The 22,743-nt window shown below is 40.7% G+C and overlaps 1 protein-coding gene across 4 annotated transcripts in view; it reads left to right on the top strand.

Moving 5' to 3' along the window:
* The window catches only part of nedd4l (NEDD4 like E3 ubiquitin protein ligase), a 55,818-nt gene extending 35,530 nt beyond the window's left edge, over positions 1–20,288 (top strand). For 3 of the 4 annotated variants that reach the window (XM_030770268.1, XM_030770267.1, XM_030770265.1), the window contains 18 exons: positions 579–713; positions 1,459–1,623; positions 5,169–5,366; positions 7,230–7,307; positions 9,721–9,775; positions 10,651–10,709; positions 10,996–11,061; positions 11,885–12,114; positions 13,619–13,740; positions 13,922–13,992; positions 14,269–14,364; positions 14,472–14,545; positions 14,855–14,915; positions 15,121–15,180; positions 15,826–15,933; positions 17,441–17,537; positions 17,805–17,877; positions 18,145–20,288. In XM_030770268.1, coding sequence (XP_030626128.1) covers positions 579–713; positions 1,459–1,623; positions 5,169–5,366; positions 7,230–7,307; positions 9,721–9,775; positions 10,651–10,709; positions 10,996–11,061; positions 11,885–12,114; positions 13,619–13,740; positions 13,922–13,992; positions 14,269–14,364; positions 14,472–14,545; positions 14,855–14,915; positions 15,121–15,180; positions 15,826–15,933; positions 17,441–17,537; positions 17,805–17,877; positions 18,145–18,247 — 1,851 coding nt within the window. In that variant the 3' untranslated portion in view covers positions 18,248–20,288. The remainder of the gene's footprint in view (positions 1–578; positions 714–1,458; positions 1,624–5,168; positions 5,367–7,229; positions 7,308–9,720; positions 9,776–10,650; positions 10,710–10,995; positions 11,062–11,884; positions 12,115–13,618; positions 13,741–13,921; positions 13,993–14,268; positions 14,365–14,471; positions 14,546–14,854; positions 14,916–15,120; positions 15,181–15,825; positions 15,934–17,440; positions 17,538–17,804; positions 17,878–18,144) is intronic. The other variant, XM_030770269.1, reaches the window with a different exon arrangement.
* The last annotated feature ends 2,455 nt before the right edge of the window (positions 20,289–22,743 follow it).

Genomic DNA, 22,743 nt, shown 5'->3' with positions numbered 1-22,743 from the left:
CTGTAATCAAGTCTGCTTTATAGTTCCTCTTAAACAAATATGGACCTTTTGTTAGACTATTGCCCACAATGTCGGTACAGTAGCAGTGTGTTCACACCTTCTGTTTCAAGTATTGTTCTGATATAGAGCCCCTTCTTCACCTGTGCATAGAGAATAACAAAAGTTTGTGTGTCAGCATCAATGTTCTAGGGACAGGTAGATGGACATCCCCACCGAAGAACGTATTATTACGTGTAAGACGTAAAAATGCGTCTTGATCCTGAAAACTGATTTATAAACAAGCTCATACGAGTGTAATATACCCCATCTTTTAGAATTCTTCATAGAGAAAGATTCAGCTTCATCAAAGAATCATCTTCCCTTGAAGGGGGAAGGAGGGGCAAGTGATGTCACATGGGAAGTGAAACCATTATGGGTGCTAATACGACATTCAGGTCCCCTGGCAGCAGCTCATGACTTCCAGTGCAGTGGTCACTTCCCCGGGGAGTCTTAGAATGTCCCACCCCTCATTGATTATGCTCTTAGCCTCCTGTTCTGCTTCTCCAGCCTAACGTGCTTTGTACCTCTCGCTTGCTCAGTCCCCATCCGCTGCTTACGCCCTGACCACCCCGGGCCTGCCCCCAGGCTGGGAGGAGAGGAAAGATGCCAAGGGTCGCACTTACTACGTCAACCACAACAACCGCAGCACCACCTGGACACGGCCCATTTTACAGGTACACACCACTGATGCTAACAAATGTCCATCTCCAAATGAGTGGGGCCCTGTTGTGGTCCTGTCTTTTAACTCTCATCTTTGAATAAATCTGTCTGCCCCCCCCGTAATCCCATCCTGTTTCTATTCCTTGTGTGTTCCATTTTCCTGCTACTACCCTCTCTCTCTCTCTCTCTGGTCTACTATTGCTCTGATTTTTCTCTCTGATTCCCTGTCTGTCTGTTTCTCTTTCATGGTCTACTCTTAGGAATAGGTCTATCCTAGTCCTTACTTCTCTGGAATCAAAGTTTCCATCATGCTTCTTCTCGCTCTTGCCACTTAAATATCTTGTGCTCTCATGCTTCCAGCTCTTTATCAGATTGGTCATTGCACTGACTTTGTACTCACTCTCTCTCTCTCTCTCTCTCTCTCTCTCTCTCTCTCTCTTTTTGATCTCAGTCATCTTTCTAGAAAACAACTAAATCCTTACCTCTCTTTTCCCTTTTGGCTCCATCTCTCTCTCTTCATTAATGTTAAAGATTGCTCATATATTTCTTTAAATTGTGCAACAAGACAGTTCTAATTTGTTGCATCAGCCACTCTGATGAATCAGTGCAAGTACAATCCGACAGAGATATAATCAGTTTACCATTAATGTGCTCTGTTAGGTTGTCTCTTCCTTGCTGACTCTCCTCGGAGAGAGATTTTATGTAAAAAAAAAAAAAAAAAAAAAAAAAGTGGAATTGAAACTTCTCTCTACTTAACAGCACACTGAAGATGGAGCTAGCACCTCAGGTGCAACAGGGGGCGCCAGTGCCTCCACTCCCTCTGCCTCCACCCCTGCCTCCACCAGCGGCCACTTGAGCGAACCCCAAATGCGCAGACCCCGTAGTCTCAGCTCCCCTACTGTCACCCTCTCCACACCCCTGGAGGTGAGACCACAACACCTCTGCAGCCCTCTTTTTCTGTTATTCAACCAGCTGGCCGGTACCTGTTTTCCTAGTCCTGTGCTTGTCTCCTCATTCTAACTTTTTCATCTCTCCCTCCCATCATCCTTTCTGCCATTTCTCCTCCAGGTTTTGCCACTCTGCTGTTGTCTCCATCATGTGTTGTTTGACTTAAACAGCTACATCTTCATTAATCTTGTTTTCCCTATGCCATCTTTTAATGAACATCTTTCCTCTCTTTTTTCTTTCCCTCCTGTCTTCTTATCATCCTCTCCTCTCCTGTCAGCTGTAAGCTCATACAAAACCTGGACAGACGTGCAGACTGCCTTAGATCTGTTCAGATACATTGAATGAAACTTTGCAACAGAGCCATGGTTTTGATGCCATGAGGTTGCCATATAGAGAATATCATGGACAGTATGTTGCAGACAACAGTTTATCTGAAACAGCCACAGTCGTTATAAGAACGACTCTTTCAATCCTCTCCTTATTTTGTTCCACACTGACTAGTTGTGATAGCTTTTTTTTTTTTTAGAATATTAAACAAATGATCAACCAAAAAAAAAAAAAAAAAAAAAAGAGATGCAGTAGTAGTTGTGCTTGTCTCTCCTGCACTGATAAGCAATAATTTATCATTTTCAGGCCTGTTCCATATATTACTATACAATATGGTGCTCTCACACCCAAGTCTGTCATCAGACCAGTCCTGTCTGCTCCAAGTCAGCCATCTTTACCTCCAGTTTACTTCATCTGAACTCGCATCAAAGCCCCTGTCCCCTGTTCTCTTACTCCTCTCTGTGCCCCATTCCAGTCTAGGGGGTGTCTATGTTCAACTTGTGTTTGCCATATGAACACTGCGTCATCTCATATTAAACAGAAGATCTTTACATCTTCTCATGTGTATTGAACGTGCTTAACTTCACGGGAAAACCCTGTGTCGTTGTTAAGACAAACTATATCATATGATTTTAAAATGAGTTGTATATCATTTAGGGTGTTTAACAACGAGAAGTTAAATTTGTCACACATGCTCCAGTTTGTATGTGTTGTTTTTCTTACATGCAGTCAGTTCCTGTTACTGATGAGTCATAGGTCTGTGACTTTCAGCCTGAGATTGTAATCAGATCCCTAATTTGATTTCAGAGATTGGGATCAGTAAGGCTTCATTCTGATTGGCTGAATGGTGTGAACACCAGTGGTAGACACTGAGCCAACAGTTTGACCGCACAGGTGTTTTACAACTTAAACTGTCATGGTACAGAGACCACACAGAGCACTGTGTGTGATTTGTAAATATACACTTTTCTTACTAGGCAATTTCCCACTCCAGTCCCATCATTTGTGGGCCTAGTTTATGTCACATCAGTGCTTTATTTATTTATTTTTTTTTTTTAGATGAACACCACAAAGTCATGCAACTTTTAAGTCTTAAAGTCAGTGAAATTATGTAAGAATAAGGTTATCTCAGGAGTGTGTTCGTAGCTTTTTCCGCCCTAGCTTTGGTGAAAAAGTCATCTCTTTAAAATATCGTTTAGGGACAAGCCTGCTGCTCTTCAGGGTTACAAAAGGTCGTGCCCCTAAGAGTGATGTTGAAATGTTGCATCACAGTGGTGAAGGCAGTTACGCAGCTGTTCAGCACATCAGATTTCATGCACTCATCACCCTCTGTTTGTGTGTATGTGTGTGTGTGTGTGTGTGTGTGTGCGCGTGTTTGTGTTTGTGGGTAATTTTTCTGGCAATACACATCCACCAATGATACACTAAACCTTGCTGTCGTCAGGGTTAGATATCCACTTGCTTCTAGCATAGAATGCCAAGACCTCTCCTTTGCTAAGAAGGAGTGTAGCCTTCTTAGTTGGCTATGACTTCATATTTTCCTTCTTTTCTTTTCCTTCATCAAGCTCAATTCTGTCCTTCAACTGACATTGATAACGGTTTAGAAAAAAATGTGTCCCGTGCCTTATCTTAAGCAAAGTGGAGGATTTACACACACTGAGTAAGGGGAAAGCGTTAGCTGATGAGGTGACCTCGGCGTTGGCAGTTAATCTCTTGCACTGTAAACCTTACATGGTCATTATCACATCATTTACTGGTAATAACAGCAAACTGGAAACAAGCAAATTGAAAACAAGGAACACGAATGTTGATGTTCCTCAGGCTAGCATTAATCACTAAGGCTTGAGCAAAACACAACCCTTTGCCTCACCCATGCCACCTATGATATTATAAATCTCTATATTTTATATATCCCAGGCCTGAAGGTGCTCTGTATCCAACCTCCTGGAGTCACTCTATTCTATCAAATATTTCTTAGTTGGTTATTTTTCAAATTCAGTTGACACTTCCAGTTTTAGAGGCTGTGTTGAGGACCGTCAGAAGTAACAGTATTTTTATGAACATGGTGAACTGAAATGGTATTGAAGGGTAGATGTTTATGAACATGGTGAACTGAAATGGTATTGAAGGGTAGATGTTTATGAACATGGTGAACTTAAATGGTATTGAAGGGTAGGTTTTTATGAACATGGTGAACTGAAATGGCATTGAAGGGAAGGTTTTTATGAACATGGTGAACTGAAATGGCATTGAAGGGTAGATTTTTATGAACATGGTGAACTGAAATGGTACTGAAGGATAGGTTTTTATGAACATGGTGAACTGAAATGATGTTTCTTAAGTTATGCAGGTGCTGATCTTGATGACTTTTAAAGAGGGGACACCAAGACTGCTCTTAGTCTCAATCTGCTTTAAAAGAGCAGCTTATTGTCTGTTGGTGTATAGACTAAATATGTTCATCGGTTGTTTGCTATTCCATGGACGCTTTTTGAGGTGGATAGGAATTTTCCATTGAGGTCAAAACAACCTGAGGAACCCGCGAGGAAAGCCCAGATGATGAAATGATATGAGGGAGAGACTGAGAGAGTGATAACCTCTGTTCTATTTTTAACCTTCTCAGAGCAAAATAGTTTCTTGAGTGTGTTAATTAATGCCATGTAGGAAAGCATTTGTGCTGGAAAAAAATGTGAGGACAGAGAGATGGCAGATGGAAGTGGGGTCCTCTTTGGTTCATGTATTAATTAAAACTCTTGCAGAATTAAAAAAAAGTTGTCAGGACATTCCCTCCCTTTTATTAAAACATATGCGTTGCATAACTCCTGTAATTCACTGGTGGGGGTGTTTCGTTTATTTTAACAGTCATTTAATTACCTAAATATGATTAGGTTGAAATTAAAGTTTAAAGAAAAATCCCCTCTGGACTCAAAGTTTCTCTCAGGATTAAATCACTAATGTCAGTAGGGAAGTAGAGATATATACATAACTCCAATATGGAGGCAAAAAAGGAGAATATGTTTAATGCACTTCAGACTTCAGTGTTTCAACAAGGCAAACGGAGAGATTTGCTGTCAAAATCTTGCTGCTTTTGCTTGTAAACCTTTTTGTGCTTCGGGAGTTTCAAAATATTGTGAAGAGCACAAAGTTAGTTTTGGTCCATCTCTAATGTCCCGTCAATCTCCGCTTCCTATTTTCAGGGAGCCAATAACATCCAGGTACGGCGAGCGGTTAAGGACACATTATCAAACCCACAGTCACCCCAGCCTTCCCCATACAGCTCACCAAAATCCCAACATAAGAACAACCAGAGCTTCCTGCCACCGGGCTGGGAAATGAGGATAGCTCCCAATGGACGACCCTTCTTCATTGACCACAACAGCAGAACCACCACCTGGGTGAGACATGCATACACCTCCCCGTAAAGTCACACACAGACATGTGCAACACACACCTTTGTAGTCATACACAGGTAACATACACATGCTTGTGCAAATCCGTATTACGCCCAGATTAGAGCGTGCGTCCAGTGTTAATGAATTTGTGAATAATATTTAAACACACACCCTATAAGGACACAGACCACACACCTACACTGATTAAGGAAAAATGAACAAACATGAAAAAAAATGTCTTTGTGGAAAGTGTCTCCCGAATATGTTCAAAAAGGGACAATACTTAGGGTCACTGGACAGACTTGGTTACAGACTTCAAAAGAGCTATGCAGCTAAATTAAGAACTTATAAAAATACACACCATCAAAAGAGACTAGGGACTGCACTGTTCTACTTTCTACTCACTGTTGTCATCCGATACCATAAATAAGGTGTTTCGAGAGAACAGGTGAGCAGAGACGTCCGTTATTTGTGTCTTGTTTTCAGTTGCTAGTTCAGCGTCTTTTTAATGAAAGGTGAGAGATGTTTCTTTTCCCACGCTGGTCAGCATACACACACCAGCATAATCTTGTCACTACCACAGTAGTCAGCCAAATCCCTGAAAACGTACATACCCGTACCAGGTTAAAGACTGTGTGTAGGTTTGTATTTGTTATTACATGGAGAGAAACACTTGGTGTTTTCCAACTCAAGTCAAAGAAATGGTTACACTTTACACATCAGTTCTCATATTCTGTGTTCTGCGAAAGCTCTGTCACATAGTGTTGCCTGATTTTTATTGTTATTGAAGGACAGCGTGAAAGTATATTAGTCACTTGATTAAATATCAAACATACCCAGTTATGTTGATGTGCTACTGTAGGTGGCATACACCGACACTGATATTAAGGACACTTTTCAATTTAATGTGTATGTTTAATTTTTTAAATTACTGCACTTTCAGTTGCTTAATTAGTCTCTGTGAGTCACCACAGTAATAAGTCCATCCTAGATTGTAGTAAATCTTGATGAATTATTTTCTTTATTATGATGTAATAATTACATGCGCTATAAACAGGTGTGAGGTTTGCCGGCATGTGACATGAAAATTTTATTTGTCACACACACCCAGAAGTGGAAGGTAGAGATCTCAGAGCTGTAAAAAGTATGAGTGTGCCCCCTGGTGTCTGATGGAGGTCCTGCAGAGTGTTCCTCTCTCCATTTCGTATGGTCTGGTCTCCTGAGCACAAGCCTCTTGTTGTTCTCCACTGTGCTAAATCGATTAGATGTGCATGTTATTTAAAAGGCTATGGACTTCTCAGCAAATTTAATAGCAAAATTAAAGCAGATTGATTTTTTTTGTTGTTGTTGTTGTTGTGATTCAAATAAGGCTTGATCCTCTGTGTTTTTTCCCATAAAGCAGCTTCCATTGCAGGAGTTGTTGTTTAATGTGTTTTTATGTTGGAAATGTAATTTACTAAATTGGCACAAACAACCTGCCAGATGGTATTCAGATTAGAATAAATGTTGGTTAAACAGTTTAGTTTGTATCTGGTCTCCATTACAGCAGAATAATATGTTATAACGTTTCAATGCGAATAGTTAAAGATGCAGACAGATGTTAATTTTTTTCCATCACAAATATATCTCACCATCTGGGTTTAATACCGTTCTTTGAATCACACTGAAACAGTTTGCCATAATGAATGCACACAGTTGTCTCTGTATTTTCATCCTATTGGGAGGAGCAATGCATCATGGGATGAGGGAGTGAATTGCATTTCCTCATGAATGAGGGCAAAGCCCTCTGGCAGTGAAAGGTTGTGTCTCTCACTCAATCTCTTGTTCTTTTTCTCTCTCCCTCTCTTTTCACTCCACTCCATTCAGGAGGACCCACGCCTAAAGTATCCCGTCCACATGAGAACAAAAGCCACCCTGGATCCTGGCGACCTTGGTCCGCTGCCTGTGAGTGTAAAAATACCTAGTGAACTGCATTAACCACCGACCCTCCTCCACCCCTTCAAGACTGGCAGCTTTGCATCTCTCCATCCTCTCTCTGGAATACAAGCTTATCGTACAGCATGATTAGGATTCAAATATGCAGTAATGAAGGGATGCAGTCCCCATAGAACTCATTCAGGTCCAAAGAGAGTGGAAGGGTAATGACAGATTAGTGTTTTTTTGGGAGGTAAAGAAAGGGTCAAAATGCACCGCTAAAAAAAATAGATGGCAGAAAATGGCATTTGGAAATCAGTAAAGGGCTTTGACTTGCATGTAGTCATAGTAATTGTTTTTTATTTCTCTGTTAAGGCCAGTACAGTTGAGGAGTAGAAATCTTATTCACTTAGGACTGTGAGGATGATTCTGTGAACCTGTTTGTCAAACGCTCCAGTTTCTTAGAGACTGCTGACACTTGACTCTGTTTAAATTTACATATAATTGTATAGTTCTGTCTTTTACCTACAGAAGTTGAACTTCATTTATAAGGAGGCACAGAAGAGGGGCTTTGGGTAGCAGAGACCAGTTGAATTCTGCATTGTTTCTGTTATTCAGTGGTAGAAAGACCTCTCCTCGTGTCAAAGATACATTTTACCACAGTGGCTGATCTGAAAGCAGCAATGATTTGGATCATTTTAGGAGAAATGATTGTGGAGAGCTGAGCCTAGATTTGTTCTAAGGGAGATAGAACTTGAAATGTTATTAATTTGAATTGAAGGTGGCAGCCTAGTGGTGTCAAGACGTGAGAATATCTGATATCTAATTTTCTGCCTGAGTGCCTCTCTTATGAAGTATGGATGTCAATATTTTAATGAATTACGTGCATCTCTCTACTAACACTCTGCTTTTTCCTTTCCTCACCCTCTCAGTTTTGAATTTTTGATTGATGGATGTTTATATATGTTTTATATTTTTCCGTAGTTATTTTTTCATCAGCTGGTCCATTTAATCAAAACTATCTCTAAATGTTGAATCTACAGATTTACTCTCCTTGCCTTAAACTGTTTTTCCAAAGTGTAGGATTATGTGTGACATGATACTGCTAAAACTGTAGAGCTGAGATATTTTAAAGTAGAGCTATGTTTCAGGCTGGTGGTATGTTAGTGTGTGTGTGTGTGTGTGATTTCTTTTTGTTCTCTACGTGGCGTGGGGGACATCTTTTGTGCTGCGCTTGGTGGCGTCTTGCTGGCAGAATGTTCCAGAGGAGGTTGGTGCTGAATGCAAGCGCAGCCTCAGTCTGCCTGTACAACTGCCTGCCCACTGGACTGCACCCGCATCAGCATGGATGACTGTGTGCCATTAGCCTCCCTCCACTGTCTCTCTCTCTCTCTCTCTCTCTTGCTTCTCTGTCATTTTGTTGTTCTTTCACGCCTTTGTTTCCTTTTTCTCAAGCTGTCGTGTCCTAGCTCTGCCTTACTTTCATTCTGTATCTCTCATCAACCTTTCTGTCTCTGTATCACCGCCCCCCACTCTCTTTAAACATGTATTTTTTTTTTACACACACATATATATGTATCTCCATATCTCTGTCTCTCACCACGTCACTCATGTTTTATGGCCATTGTTAATTTTTTTTTTGTTGTTGCTTACGTTTTTCTCTCATCACTTTTTGTTGTTTTCCTTTCCTCTGAATCTGCTTGTCTGCCCTCCTTCCCTTCCCCCCGTCTCATATGTCTGTTGGTGCCCTCCACCCGTGACACCCAGACTACACGGCCTCTGTGCCCCTGTGTAACCCTTTTGCCAGTTTTGGGTTGTGAGCTGCCTCCTCTGCCCGTTCAGCACGAGGGCTGTACTCGTGGTTCTGTTCTGTTGTTCTCTGGGTCATGAATAATGTCCTGTGCCCCATTCTGGATGGTTATCTGTGCCTGTTTGGATTGTGAACCCACCTTGTGCAGGCGTGGGTTGTGAACTGTGGCCCTGTTGGTTGTGTGTCAGTGTTCTGTGCCAGGCCTAAAGTGCCCATTGGCTGGTGGTATTTTAAGTGAGTTAGTCGTCAAGGGATACTCCCCTCTCATAACACTTTGGTGTGAAAGAATGGAGAGGGAAAAAGAGAGTGAGAGAGTGAGACACACAGAAGAGGAGAAAGGGCAACCTCTTCCACTACTGCTGAAAATAATGAACACACTTTTCCTTTCTCCTTTTCATTGCTAATCAGTCCTCCCTATCTCTCTCTCTTTCTTCAGAGATACCCCTTTACTGGGCGTGTCTGAGCGAGTGTGTTTCTCTGTGTGTTTGCGTGTATGTGGCTATTGTCACTGTATGTGTTTCTGGTGTTTTGTAGGCTAAATCATGTTATCTCCAGTCACAATTTTGACTCTCTCTCCCTCTCTCTCTCTCTCTCCCTCTCTCTCTCTCTCTCTCTCTTTGTAAATCTTTACAGCCTGGGTGGGAGGAACGAGTGCATGCTGATGGCAGAACCTTCTACATCGACCACAGTAAGCAGACATGCTGTTAAATGCAGCATGACCAATCATCTCGCGCTTTCTCCTCTACAGTGTCTTTAGGGCCTTGGACCAGTCCTCCACACTCTCACACAGACCCACACACAGACTTACACTTCATTACAGCTTCCCTCGTTCGTTCTCTCTGTCTGTCTCCCTCACTCTTTCCCTCTCCCCCTCACTCCCACTTTTTAGCATTTCATTCTTTTTATAGATTCTTACACGTTCTTTTTCTCTCACTCTTACTGTCTCTATCTCAGTCCTCTTTTACATACAAGCGCACGCACACAGGAGAAATACTTTACTTTTTCACCAAGCTCTGCATACCCCTAGTAGCATTTATTGCTCACACACGCAGACAAGCGCACACGCACACACACACACACACACACACACACACAGATACAAGCCTAAGATAGACCTCACCTCAGGTTAGTGGAGCATGTTTTGCCCTGTCTAATCGATAGCATTGTGCTTATGGGAATCTGAACTGAGGGATTAGTTTACTCCACATGCATTATTAAATGCTGACATGTACAGTGCGTGTTCAGACCCATGGAGCTCTTAAACGGTGCAGTGTCAAACTACTGCTGGCAGTTATCCACAGCCACTACACCTGTTGAGTTGAGCTCTCAGCATTGCTGTTTGGCTGACCACCCTGTGGACATTTTGTTAATTACCAAATCCCATTTTCAAATATATGCCTAAGAGAGACTGAAGGACACTTTTGATGGAAAGAGGTCTTTGGTAAAAAACATGTGCGTTGTCTAATCTGTCACTGTGTGTTTACTTTATTTAATACCATAATCTACACTAATAATCCATGTTACGTAATTAGGCATTTAAAGAATGACTCTCCTCTTTTCCAGACACGAGAAACACTCAGTGGGAGGACCCACGCCTTCAGAGTCCAGCCATCACTGGACCTGTGAGTTTCCACCTCCTGTTAACTCTCTCACCCCTGTTTGTTTGTTTTTATTTTAACTGCCCTTTTACTCTCATACACATCAAGTCTTTTTGACCACACTGATCATGTTTCACAGTACCAGGACCAAGAGGCGTAGAAATAAAGCCATGCGATGTTTAATCAGTATTTAAATAAAATGTGACATCACAGCTTAACCTGTTCGGTCATGTTATTGTCCCTGACATGTTTATGATGGAATGTTCTACTGTGTGTTGGTATTAAAGCCCTGTTTGTGCTCTTGTTCCAGGCTGTGCCGTACTCAAGAGAGTTCAAACAGAAGTATGATTACTTCAGAAAGAAGTTAAAGAAACCGGTAGGTTTTGTTTCCTGCGTGTCAGGTAATCATTTTATTCTGAGATGTTGCGATACATTGTGTGAGAATGCACTGTTCAGCTGTGAGAAGTAGCTTGTTTTATATTCAGTGTTAAAGTCTTCCTCACACTGTATAAATACAGCCAGAGTCTGGCAGGAAACAAGAGGTGTCAATAAGGATATCCTGTAAGTGTCACACAGTACCTGGCTATGAAGTATAACCCAGGTAAAAAGTATGGTCAAAGGCCAGTTTCGTCATGGAGGGGATTAGACCAGGAACATGTGGGAGGAAACACAGATTATTAAACTATTAAAGAAGAAAAAAATTTTCTCTATCTTTTGTTAGCCCATGCCTTGCTCTAACAAGATATTTGTAGAATGACTCACACAAGTTTGAGTCTTCCCTAACACACACGTGTGTTTTTGTGATGATTTATATGTTATATCTTTTATTATATATACATTGGACTGAGGCCCAACTGATATATATATATATATATACAGTAACAGTAACTGATTGTAAGTCGCTTTGCAGACGCTTTTAAAAGCGTCCGCTAAATGCTAAATTGTAATTGTAAATTGTAACAAATACTGTACACTCAAGTGTATATATAACAGTTTTATCATTCATAAAGTCAAATGATAGATCATGATAAATGTCTTTTAATGAATAAAGACTTCTGCTCACAGAGCTCTACGTGGTTGGATTTAGAACTCTCTTTTTCACCGAGGTTTTTGGTTTTTCCATTTGGAGATCATTCTGTTTGGCAGGAAGTAATGTTCCATCCCCCCCCCCCCCCCCTCTTCTTTTCTCCCTCTCCAAGGCGGATATCCCTAACCGCTTTGAGATGAAATTGCACAGGAATAACATCTTTGAGGAGTCATACAGACGAATTATGTCTCTGAAGAGGCCGGACATCCTGAAAGCTCGCCTCTGGATTGAGTTTGAGTCCGAGAAAGGCCTGGACTATGGGGGTGTGGCCAGGGAATGGTTTTTCCTCCTCTCCAAAGAGATGTTCAACCCTTATTATGGATTGTTTGAATACTCAGCAACGTGAGTGTTGTCATTTTGTTGTCTTATTGTCTTGTTTTTGTTAATTTCATAATGTCATAAATGTTGTGTTTTGTTTCTGGTGCTGTATAGTCTACAAAGGTCCAGTGAGACACTTTAACCATTGTCTTACGTGACAACAAGCGTGTTTAATTCAAAAAGACAGACTTTCAAGAGGATAGCAGCCCTACTAATAGATTATATATTCCAAGACCATACTCATCCATACTGTGTACAAATGAGCTTGCATGCCTGGTTCTCTTACATTTTCACTCATTAGACGTGCATCTCATGGTGTGTTATCATATAAAAATGTTCTATGCTTGCTTATATATGTGTGTAATATAGACTAAGTGGTATGTTCACACAAGTATCACACATTGTCAGCTAATGTAGCTTTGATTGCTCTATACAGACTTGATGTGGACTCCACACATTTTATACTGGTATGAAATCAGTGTCCGTTTAGACTATCTGTGTCGCCGTATGTTTTTGTTGTGCTTCTTCATCTAAAGTCCCGTTAGATAACTTGCTCTGTTTCTCTGTTTATTTGGACAAGAGTGAGTACAGGCCTAAAGGCCAAATATAACCTTTCTTGACCCATGCGGCATGTTCAGCTGGCTGTCGTTATGATTGGGTCTTTGTTGCAGTAGCTAAGTGAAAGTCTGTGGGTTGAACAGCATCACTGATGAGCCTCATCATCGTTGGATCCTTAGAGAAATGACTCAGGAATGGACTGACTCTCTCTCTCTCTGCCACCACTCAGCCTTGGGGGGGGGGGGGGGGGGGATGCCTCCCACCCCCACTCTTTTTTATGCTCTCTCTTTCCTCTTATTCACTCACTTTTTCCTGGTTGACGGGAAGTGATGCCACAGACAATAAGAATAATGTATCATTTCTATTCTCATCCTCTTGTGCCAGGTTGGAAATGTCTGTCTGAGCTTTCGAGAACGACCACAAATCTCCCCAGTGCCGCCCCTTGTCTCGCTCCATTTGACTCAGGCGCGGTGCCTTAGTCTGAAATATAGCACTCAGAAGTGAAATTGCTCACAATAACAATGGCATTGCTCCAGAGCTCATAAGCTGACTTTCCATTATGTGCATCACTGATCAACCACAAGCTCAATGATCTGTCTGTTTTATTTACCACTCTGTGTCGACGTGTGTCTTATGGCTCTCTTACTTTGAAACATTTTTCTACCAGAACTGTTCAGTGTTAACTTTTTCTCAGAAGCCATCTGCTGACACACTTATTTTGTTTGTTAGAATTACATATAAATCCATTCACTTTCACTTAAAAGCCTGTTAGAAAATGCATGAACAAAGTCCTGGTACTTCCTTCTCCGGTTTTAAATAAACTTTTGTGTGGCAGTGTACCAATGCACAGAAGTGGTTCTGAAATGTACACTGGGCCCCTGTGCAAAGTCCCACCTTTTCTTAAAGGGTTGATTTTCACTTTGGCTTACAGCTTGAACTCTGTTCTCACACCTTCATTGTGTCTCTCCAGAGATAATTACACACTCCAGATCAACCCCAACTCTGGCTTATGCAATGAAGACCACCTCTCATACTTCAAGTTCATTGGCCGTGTGGCAGGCATGGCTGTGTACCATGGAAAGCTGTTGGACGGTATGTTGACTGAATTACTCTTGAGAGGCAGTCAATGCACAGAGCCTCTTACCAAATGTATTGAACGTTTTAACTGTGCTCGATTGAGTGTGTGGTTTCAGAGATAGCGAGAGGTAGTCTCAGCTATTACTTAGAGATTATTGAAGGCTGAGAGGTGACCTCCTTTGTCCTCCTTTATTAGGCTTCTTCATCCGACCCTTCTACAAGATGATGCTGGGAAAACAGATTACACTTAAAGACATGGAGTCTGTGGTAAGCCAGTCAGAACATCATATTATGTATCCTATAGACTTCAGTGGAATTGGAATAAGTTGCAGTGGGTAAAATATTTCACACGTGTAAAATATTGCTGTAAATAGACAGTGGCTCTTTCTCACAGTGTTTAGGAATAACTAATACTAAAGACGGTAATTTAGATCTGCTTACTTTACATCCCTTACAGTGCATTCACACTGTTAGCTTTTATTTTTGGCTTAGCACGGTGGTGTTTTTATTTATTTATTTATTTATTTTTTAATGTGACTATAGGACAGTGAATACTACAATTCTCTCAAATGGATCCTGGAAAACGACCCAACAGAGCTGGACCTGCGGTTCTGCATCGATGAAGACAATTTTGGCCAGGTGAAGTCTTAAACTTTGGCTTGTTCACTGATAATGTTACTTGTGTGATCTCTGCTTTTTCTCTGCTGAAGTTGGAAAGCTGAACAATTTTACGGGAATTTTTTCAGACATACCAGGTTGACCTGAAACCGAGTGGTTCGGATATGGTCGTCACAAATGAGAACAAAAAGGAGTATATTGAGTAAGTAGTGAGATATCTATACAAAATATATACACACTGCTCTCAGTGCATCCCTCCCTTTTAATCACCAAATATGTTAAAAATCAATACAGTGCAATGAAATTCTGAATGACGTGCATCCATTTCTCCCCATCAGTTTGCTAATATTCAGATGCATTTATGATTGTTTCCTGTTTTTCAGAATCAATAGTCCTCGGTTAAAGCACCGCATTGAATAATGGTTTTTAGGCAATTGATATGCTTAACAGCACACCATTCTTCTTGATGTACATTAGTTAAAGTGCTCTCTGTTGGTGTTCTCCTAAACAGCCTGGTGATTCAGTGGAGGTTTGTGAATCGAGTACAGAAACAGATGAATGCCTTCCTGGAGGTACGAATGACATCTTTCTATTAATGCCCTCTTTCCGCTACTGCCACTAGGTGGCAGTATGTAATAACATTTGCATGCGTAATGTATATTTCTTCAGAGTGAATAGTGTCTTGTGGAGGTGGGTTAATATGAGAGTGGATATCTCACTTTGACACTCCTGAGCTGCATTGTGTTTCTCATAAATGTTCCATATTTGTCTTTGCAGGGTTTCACTGAACTCATCCTCATTGACTTAATCAAGATATTTGACGAGAATGAGTTGGAGGTAATGCCTTTTTTCTCCGCAGTCAGCCCTGGTTTCATTAAGTGATCCAAACAACTGTCTCTAAAGTGTTTCCTGCAAACTGAACTCAGTGCATGACTCAGTCCAGCACAGTTCATCCCTCAGGCTTCAAAACAAGTTTTAGAGGAATGACCAGAATAGTTGGAGTTAGGTTTAACCTTCACATGCCTACTGTAATCTGTAAATTAAACTGATAAAGCTCTGGCCAGTCTCAGTCTCTGTGGCCAGAGAACTGAAAACACAAGCCCTGCTCTTACTGCAAACACAAGTGGGCTTTGTCTCAGATCAGAAACACAGTGGATCTAATTCAGGAAAACTTTAGTCCAATGGGAATCCATTGAGCATGCATAAGTACTTCTTTTTTGTAGAAAAAAAGGAGTAAGAGTCCATTACATTGAGGACTCCTTTGTGTTGGCAAGTGTTACATTGCCTTAAGACATAAGTAGCCTTTTATTCATTTATAGATGATCATTTAAACATCGAGTATTTATCTTATGGAAATATATATCATAGAAATGACTGACATCATAATTAGTTGGATAGATGTTAAACATTTCATTCTCTTTCTCTCTCTCTTCCTCTCTCTCTCTCTCTCTCTCTCTCTCTCTCTCTCTCTCTCTCTCTCAGTTGTTGATGTGCGGTCTGGGAGACGTGGATGTAAATGACTGGAGACAGCACACTGTCTATAAGAATGGCTATTGCCCCAATCATCCTGTCATCCAGTGGTTCTGGAAGGTAAGCCGACCAGCTTTAGGACCCAGAGCTGCAGCTGACCGCGCCTGATGGTCAAAGGGCAATTTTCAAAGGGAAATTTAAGTTGCTGTGATTAGGAAATCCTGTTTTTGTTGTCAACAAATATGATTGTCTTTTGGAACTGTGCTTCTCTCTTTTAAACACCAAGAATAAGTGGAATTTAAACGATAGAAATGTACTGAGTCTTGTAATGTTGCTAATTTATGATGTGCCGTCGACAAGTTCAGTTTAATTTTGACTGAATGGTGTGTAATATTAGTCACACCATCTGCAGCCCGGAGACAGTAATTTGCTGAATTTGTGGCACTGTGACAAGCCCACCTGCTTTCCTGTTGGTCATTGTCTTTTGTCCAGCTTAGCAGTGTATATATGGTTACATATCTGTCTTTTGGGAGACACCCACTGCAAAACCTGGTTCTTTTCAAGACTGGTGTTGTCAGTAATTATTGTTCACATAAAAGATGAGAACACTGCTTAGTCTTTGAGAGCAGCTCATCTCTGGATTTCTTTTGTTCAGCATGGTTAGTAGCATGATTTTGCTGAGTAGTCACTCAGAACACAGTGGGAAGACTCTGAGGAAATGTTCACTTACCCTTTGTTAACCTCTGTTAAAAGTTTAGGGAACTGTGACTCCATGACTGTGCACTTTCAGCTATTTGTGTGATGATAATGAAGTGTGTGTGTGTGTGTGTGTGTGTGTGTGTGTGGGAATGGTTTTAGCGGATGAAGTATATATCAATCTGCAGTTTTTGTATGTGGTAGTGTGGGACATTACTTTATGTGTGATGTGTTACATATCAGTCTGTAGTGTGTCTGTGTGTGTGTGTTATTGTCTTGCACTACTTAGTGTGCCATTGCCTTTTTGCTGTAGTATTTATGATATTTTGTATGTAATGACATGCTGTGACCATAGTGTGTATTTGTTGTAAAACTGCATTTCACTGTGGTTTGTGTGTGCGCGTGTGCATTCATAGACATGTGGGGGAAGAGGCGTGTGGTGATGGTTGGGGGGGGGGGGGGGGGGGTAACCCATGCTCCCTCCTGGAAAGGCGTGTGTAGATCAAAGTCTGTTTGATGTAACTCTTCAACAGTGTTTACTCTGATGAAAGAGCTAGACAAGCACATCAGCTACCTTATCAGCAGCCTGAAGCCGGACTGCCTCTTGTTACACACACACACACACACACACACACACACAAGTGCATACAAACACATACATATACACACAAGCATGCACAAACACATCATCATCACACTAAAGCATGACACACTAAAGCAGATACCTTAATACACTCACAAACCAGAAACAAATTTACTTTTACTATGAGCTTTACTAAAATCACCCATTTACAGCCTTCAGGTTCTATCCAGTGAAACTACCTTTCCCACTGAATGTCAGTGTTGCAGTTTGAGGTATTGGGACTGTACGGAATGGATGTTAAAGAGGAGGGTTGTCAAAGTGTTCCTGTGTTTATTTGTTTATTCTCAGGCCGTTTTGTTGATGGATGCAGAGAAGAGGATTCGGCTACTGCAGTTTGTCACTGGCACATCCAGAGTGCCTATGAATGGCTTTGCCGAGCTCTATGGTGAGTCCTCCACCCCCCCCACCCCCAAACTGGAGTCTGGGCTGTGGATGCTCTTAACATACTCTCCTTGTCAGCTAGCAATGTGTTTAGGCTATTTCAGTACACAGATAATGACACGGCACCAATCTTTACCACTGATAAAGTTAAGACATGTATTCTCAACTCACTCCTTAACCTTTCTCAGTTTTCCCCCTCTGCTTCATTGTCCCACAGCTTGAGTGTGAAGCTGTTTTTCTAATGATTTTCATAACCTCTCTGTTCCGCTAGGTTCCAATGGACCGCAGCTGTTTACCATTGAACAGTGGGGAACCCCAGACAAGCTCCCTCGAGCTCACACCTGGTAAGACTGAACAGGCCTGAGTAGGCCTGTGTTATAGTCTCTTAGTGTGTGGCCCTGTTAATTACAGCTGTTTTTACTTTATTTAATGGCTTTAGTCTCTCACATTGTGACCAAAAAATGTGACATGAACATTAAATGAAAGTGTTAAAAAATGTACTGAACCATACTGTCTTGAAACCTGAACTCCATGTTAGCTGCTTATCTTTCACAGCAACAGTGGATTGATGGGTCATTATTGTACTTGTTTTTTCACCGTGTCTTTTTTAGCTTTAACCGGCTGGACCTGCCCGCTTATGAGACCTTTGACGACCTTAGAGAGAAGCTGCTCATGGCTGTGGAAAATGCTCAAGGCTTTGAGGGCGTTGATTAAAGGACAACAGAGAAAAGAAAACAAAAAAAAACATCTATGCTGTCAATGCAACTGATAACACTAAGCACAGACTCTCACACACACACACACACACACACACACACACACACACAGACACACAGACACACACACAGACACAAGCTGCCATCATACAGCCAAACTACAGTGGCTGCAAGTGTGCTTCTCCAGTGCAGTACATGCATGTTTATGTATGCAGAAGTGCCACGGCGAAGTCCTGTGAGACTTAACAGAGACTTGCAGTATGCTAGTGTGCAGTGTCCTTTAAGCCTCTCCGTTTCTTTCTCTCTCTCTCCCTCTCTCTCTCTCTCTCTCCCTCTGTGAGAGGAGGAGTGGAAGCAGTGCAGCCGAAAAAAACCCCACTTTCATATGAGCGATGCTTCAGCCTGACGACCTGTTTTAGAGAGCGAGAGAGAGAGAGAGCGAGTCCTCAGACGCCTTTCGGTATTTCTGCTGAGCTCTGAGGGGGGGAAACGGCCTCGACAAAGACAAACTCTTTTTTGTTTTTTTTTTTGTTTTTTTGTTTTGTTTTTTTGCATTCTTTGAATAATAACAATAATAAAGAAGTAATAGCTGCAGCATAAATGGGCAATGATCCGATCACCCTTATCAGGTCTTAAACTCCACCAGATTACCTTAGGAATTACAGCCGTGCAAATGAGGAAGAGGAGAAAACCCACCTCCTCGCGCCTCATCCTCACTCTGCTACTTAACGCCGAGTCTGACCTTCTCTCCTTCCTTCCACAAGGATTATTTTTTTATCTTCTTTTGCAAAGCCAAGAAGGAACAGGATGTTCATAATCGTTTTTAGATTTTTATTCTTATTGTTATAATTGTTATCATTATTATTCTTATAGAGTACACTGATGTATTTGTACTGGTAATGTCGTTTACTATTTTAGACTATGTTATCTTAAGGCAAGGATCAGGCCTGTGTGAAATGAATAAATAAATAATAATGAAATGAAAGTCCATATCATTGTGGGGAAGACGCGGTTAACAAGCTTATTGTAGTGCTACGAAAACTGGCATGAACATGTATCTTGTGTTTTGATATGATTACGTAGTAATTATAAAAAGGTATTCTTCTTGGTTGAAAGAAAGCGCCCTGACATATCAGGGAAGCATAAGACATGTAAATGAGTTTGTTGGAGGCGGTTTTTGTCACAATTATTGTTATTCTGCTTATCCTTGTTCATAAAGCTGTAAATTAATTTCTTTATTAAAAACAAGCAAACAAACATTGAATTCTTTCACTATATGTATTACACCTGAAATGAGTATTAATGAACAACATTTTGACAGAAAGAAGCTGTGAGTGAGTGAGAGAGAGAGAGAGAAATATGACTCGCCCCTGTTTGAGCCACATTTTCTTAGCATATTAAAAAAAATGTAGTGACTTTCTTTAAATTTGTATTTCATTTCATCTCTCTCTTTTTTTTTTTTTTTTTAAATTTTCTAACACCACTGAACTTAAAGGGCACTTTATCGATTACTCACTACAGTCATGCCACCTGTTGTATGTCTTCTATCATTAACTTGAATGTGATTCTTTTTTTTTTCCCTGTTAAAAGCACTCGATTACCTGGTGCAATATCTTTGATCTCTAATCTGCCTGCTGCTAAAGTATGGAACACCTCAGTTATGAAGCTGGGCTTTCTGTGATCGAGAGGAGCCTCCCCATAAGATACTGATCAGGGATCAGTTGTCTTTCATTTGATAAATGTGTAAACAAGAATTGGACATAGAGAAACTGATTCTTGATCAGGACTTAAGGGCAGGTACTCCCCTGGAGCAAGACTTCAGACTGGTCCTTTCCTTTTGGGTTTTCTTGTCTCAGCCAATGTGATACTAACATGGCTCAATAGATTTGTGATATTATTATTATTATTATTGTTGTTGTTGTTTACTTTTTAGGGGCTGATTTTTTGAAAGGAGAATGTTCACATCATAATTCCACATCTCCATCAGCCCTTGCAATTTGCATAACTTGGATCAAATTAAAAATGAAATGTGGATCTTATTGTGTTTCATGGGTTTTTATTTATGCTGACTCTAAATGAATGAGACCAACCTCAACCATACATTGGCTCTTTCTCCTGGCATTCCTTATCTAGTTTTTCAGATGATTTTTTTTGTAGATAATTCAAGTATATTTTGTTTGGGCTAGAGCATAAGCCCAGAACAATCTAGAGCTCAACAAGATCGGGAATGCTTCCTTCTCTTATAGGCTACCACTGTAGTATTTCAGTATCATTTTCACAACCCCATCCACAAGCACTGTGTATAAACTATTCAGAACATTTGTCAACAAAATCCACAGAGACAAGAGATACACAGAGTCGACGTGCTACTTCAGAAGTGGTACGGTTCACCAAGTGCATTAAATACCTTTGAATTGTCTAGCGGGTTAAGGCCTGTTGCTGATGTGTGTTTTCAGTGAAGGGCTTTGATTTGTGTCCCTTGCCCAGATTGGCTTGATATCCACTTGATATTCTTGGTAAAGGCAAGTACAAACTGTCTGTTTTTTGTTGACTTAAGTAGAATTCAGTAGACCTGGAGCTGGCATCGCAATGTTCACTGTAGTTTTCACTTTATTTATTCATTCATTTTTATTAAATATTCATTTTTATGTTGAAATGGTCCATATTGCTCCCACGCAAGTCAATAAACAATTGCCCTTGTAGGTATATTTTTTAACCTCCTAGTGAGAATTCTGTGGACCTCAGCTGATTGAAATTTGGCGTGAATTATTTTTTTGGCCTAGTCCCTAGCCTGTCAGTCTTGTGATAAAATAGATATACCATCTGTAACTTCACGAGGCCTTCAGTTTGGATGATTGTTCTTCAAATTTTTCTCTATGCTAGGACACAAAGGGTTCTACGTTTGAGGAATTTAGGGACCAAGTGAAAGCTTAGGTGTTGAATCATGCTTGTCTAAACTGCAATGGATTCCTTAAATCCACTGGTGCTTACGGGTACGGTGACATTGTTCTGGTTAACATGGCGTAAAACCTCTCTCAGTATCTTGGGTGCGGTGAACGGAACTCAGTTCATTCACACACGGCAATCTGGGAGTTATCAGTTCCAAGGACGAGCAAATAATGGCCTGCCTGCTGTCCCGGTACACTTTATCAAGACCTAGCGGTGGAATCACAAACAAGCTGAGAGAGGGAATTTGGCTTCTGGCTAGCTTTCGACTCGGACTACTTTAATCAAATGATATGAAAGGACAGCGAGTTTCAGAGAAGAGCTGTATGAATGTAGCCATGGCCATCAGTGACTTTCCTGCATCTTCTCAGAAATTAGGCAACAAAGTTTCAACAATGATCTTTTTTTTTTTTTTTAGGGACATGATATCCAACCTATTCATCAATAATATGAGGTCAAGATCATTGCAGTACGAGCCAGGTGCAGGCCTTGACCTCAAACAAACCTCAGTCAAGATTCATAGGGTACAGAGGTCCTCCAAGTTCAGAGACGTGTAAGAGATATTTATTTACCTCTGAATGTTGAGTATATAAAACCACCTCTTTGCTACCGTTACCCACTTTTAAGTTAAATGACAGTGTTTCTTTTCCCTTATGAGTGAGGAGTAAAAGCTGGGCTGTTTCTGCACTACACAGGACAGTATGAAAGACTGTGAGAGCGCAGCATTAATACAAGGGATGCTCTGCTTCCTTTCCTCAAATGCCAGTAGACTTTCAGTCAAAAATCTCAAATATTTTACCTTTTACTTAGACTATATTCCCATTTGTTCTGTAACTCCCTGATGATTAAATAATTGTGCATGTGTTTCACCAAGATCATTTGTAAGATTTTGCCATTTTAATTTCTAAATGTGTTGCATGGAAAATAAAACCGTGCAATACTTCGTACACAAAAACAAGCAAGCTCTTGAAGTTAAATGAATTATTTAATGGTTTTGCAGATATACAGGGTTTTATATTTTAGTTTAACTTGGAGACTAGAAAAATCTTGAATCCTGCAGGGATTCCAAGTACTTATTTAGAATTATGATCTTTTATATCCAAATCATATTTACCAAAATATTTTCTGTCATTGTGAGTTACTGCTCATTTTCAGGGGAGCAGTAGACATAGGACTCTGTGGTCTCTGTGGTGCTATGGTAACAGCTGAGTGAAGTTCAGCAAAAAACTTTTTTTTTCTTTTGGGAAAACAGTGATGTATCATCAAGAAAGAACCGCAATGTTCCATTGAAAAAAATGACTGGATATATTTCTGGCTTACCTCAAGTGTGGAGAGCAAAGAGTTTTTTCTTTCTTTTTTTTTTTTTTTGTTTTTACATTACCTGGGCCTTCAGGTTGGTGTAACCCCCACCCCTTTGCATCATGGTTGATCAATACTTACCCAAAGCTTATCACAGAGTTGAGGTAGTTGTTTGTCTAATCCCTCCTCTGGCTACATAAAGAGAGGGGAGGGAATATAGCGTGACCAGAGGGTGATTATCGCCAGACC

The sequence above is a fragment of the Chanos chanos genome, chromosome 3 (assembly GCF_902362185.1).
Source record: "Chanos chanos chromosome 3, fChaCha1.1, whole genome shotgun sequence".
Taxonomy (NCBI): Eukaryota; Metazoa; Chordata; class Actinopteri; order Gonorynchiformes; family Chanidae; genus Chanos; species Chanos chanos.
This window is presented reverse-complemented; position numbering and strand designations above follow the sequence as displayed.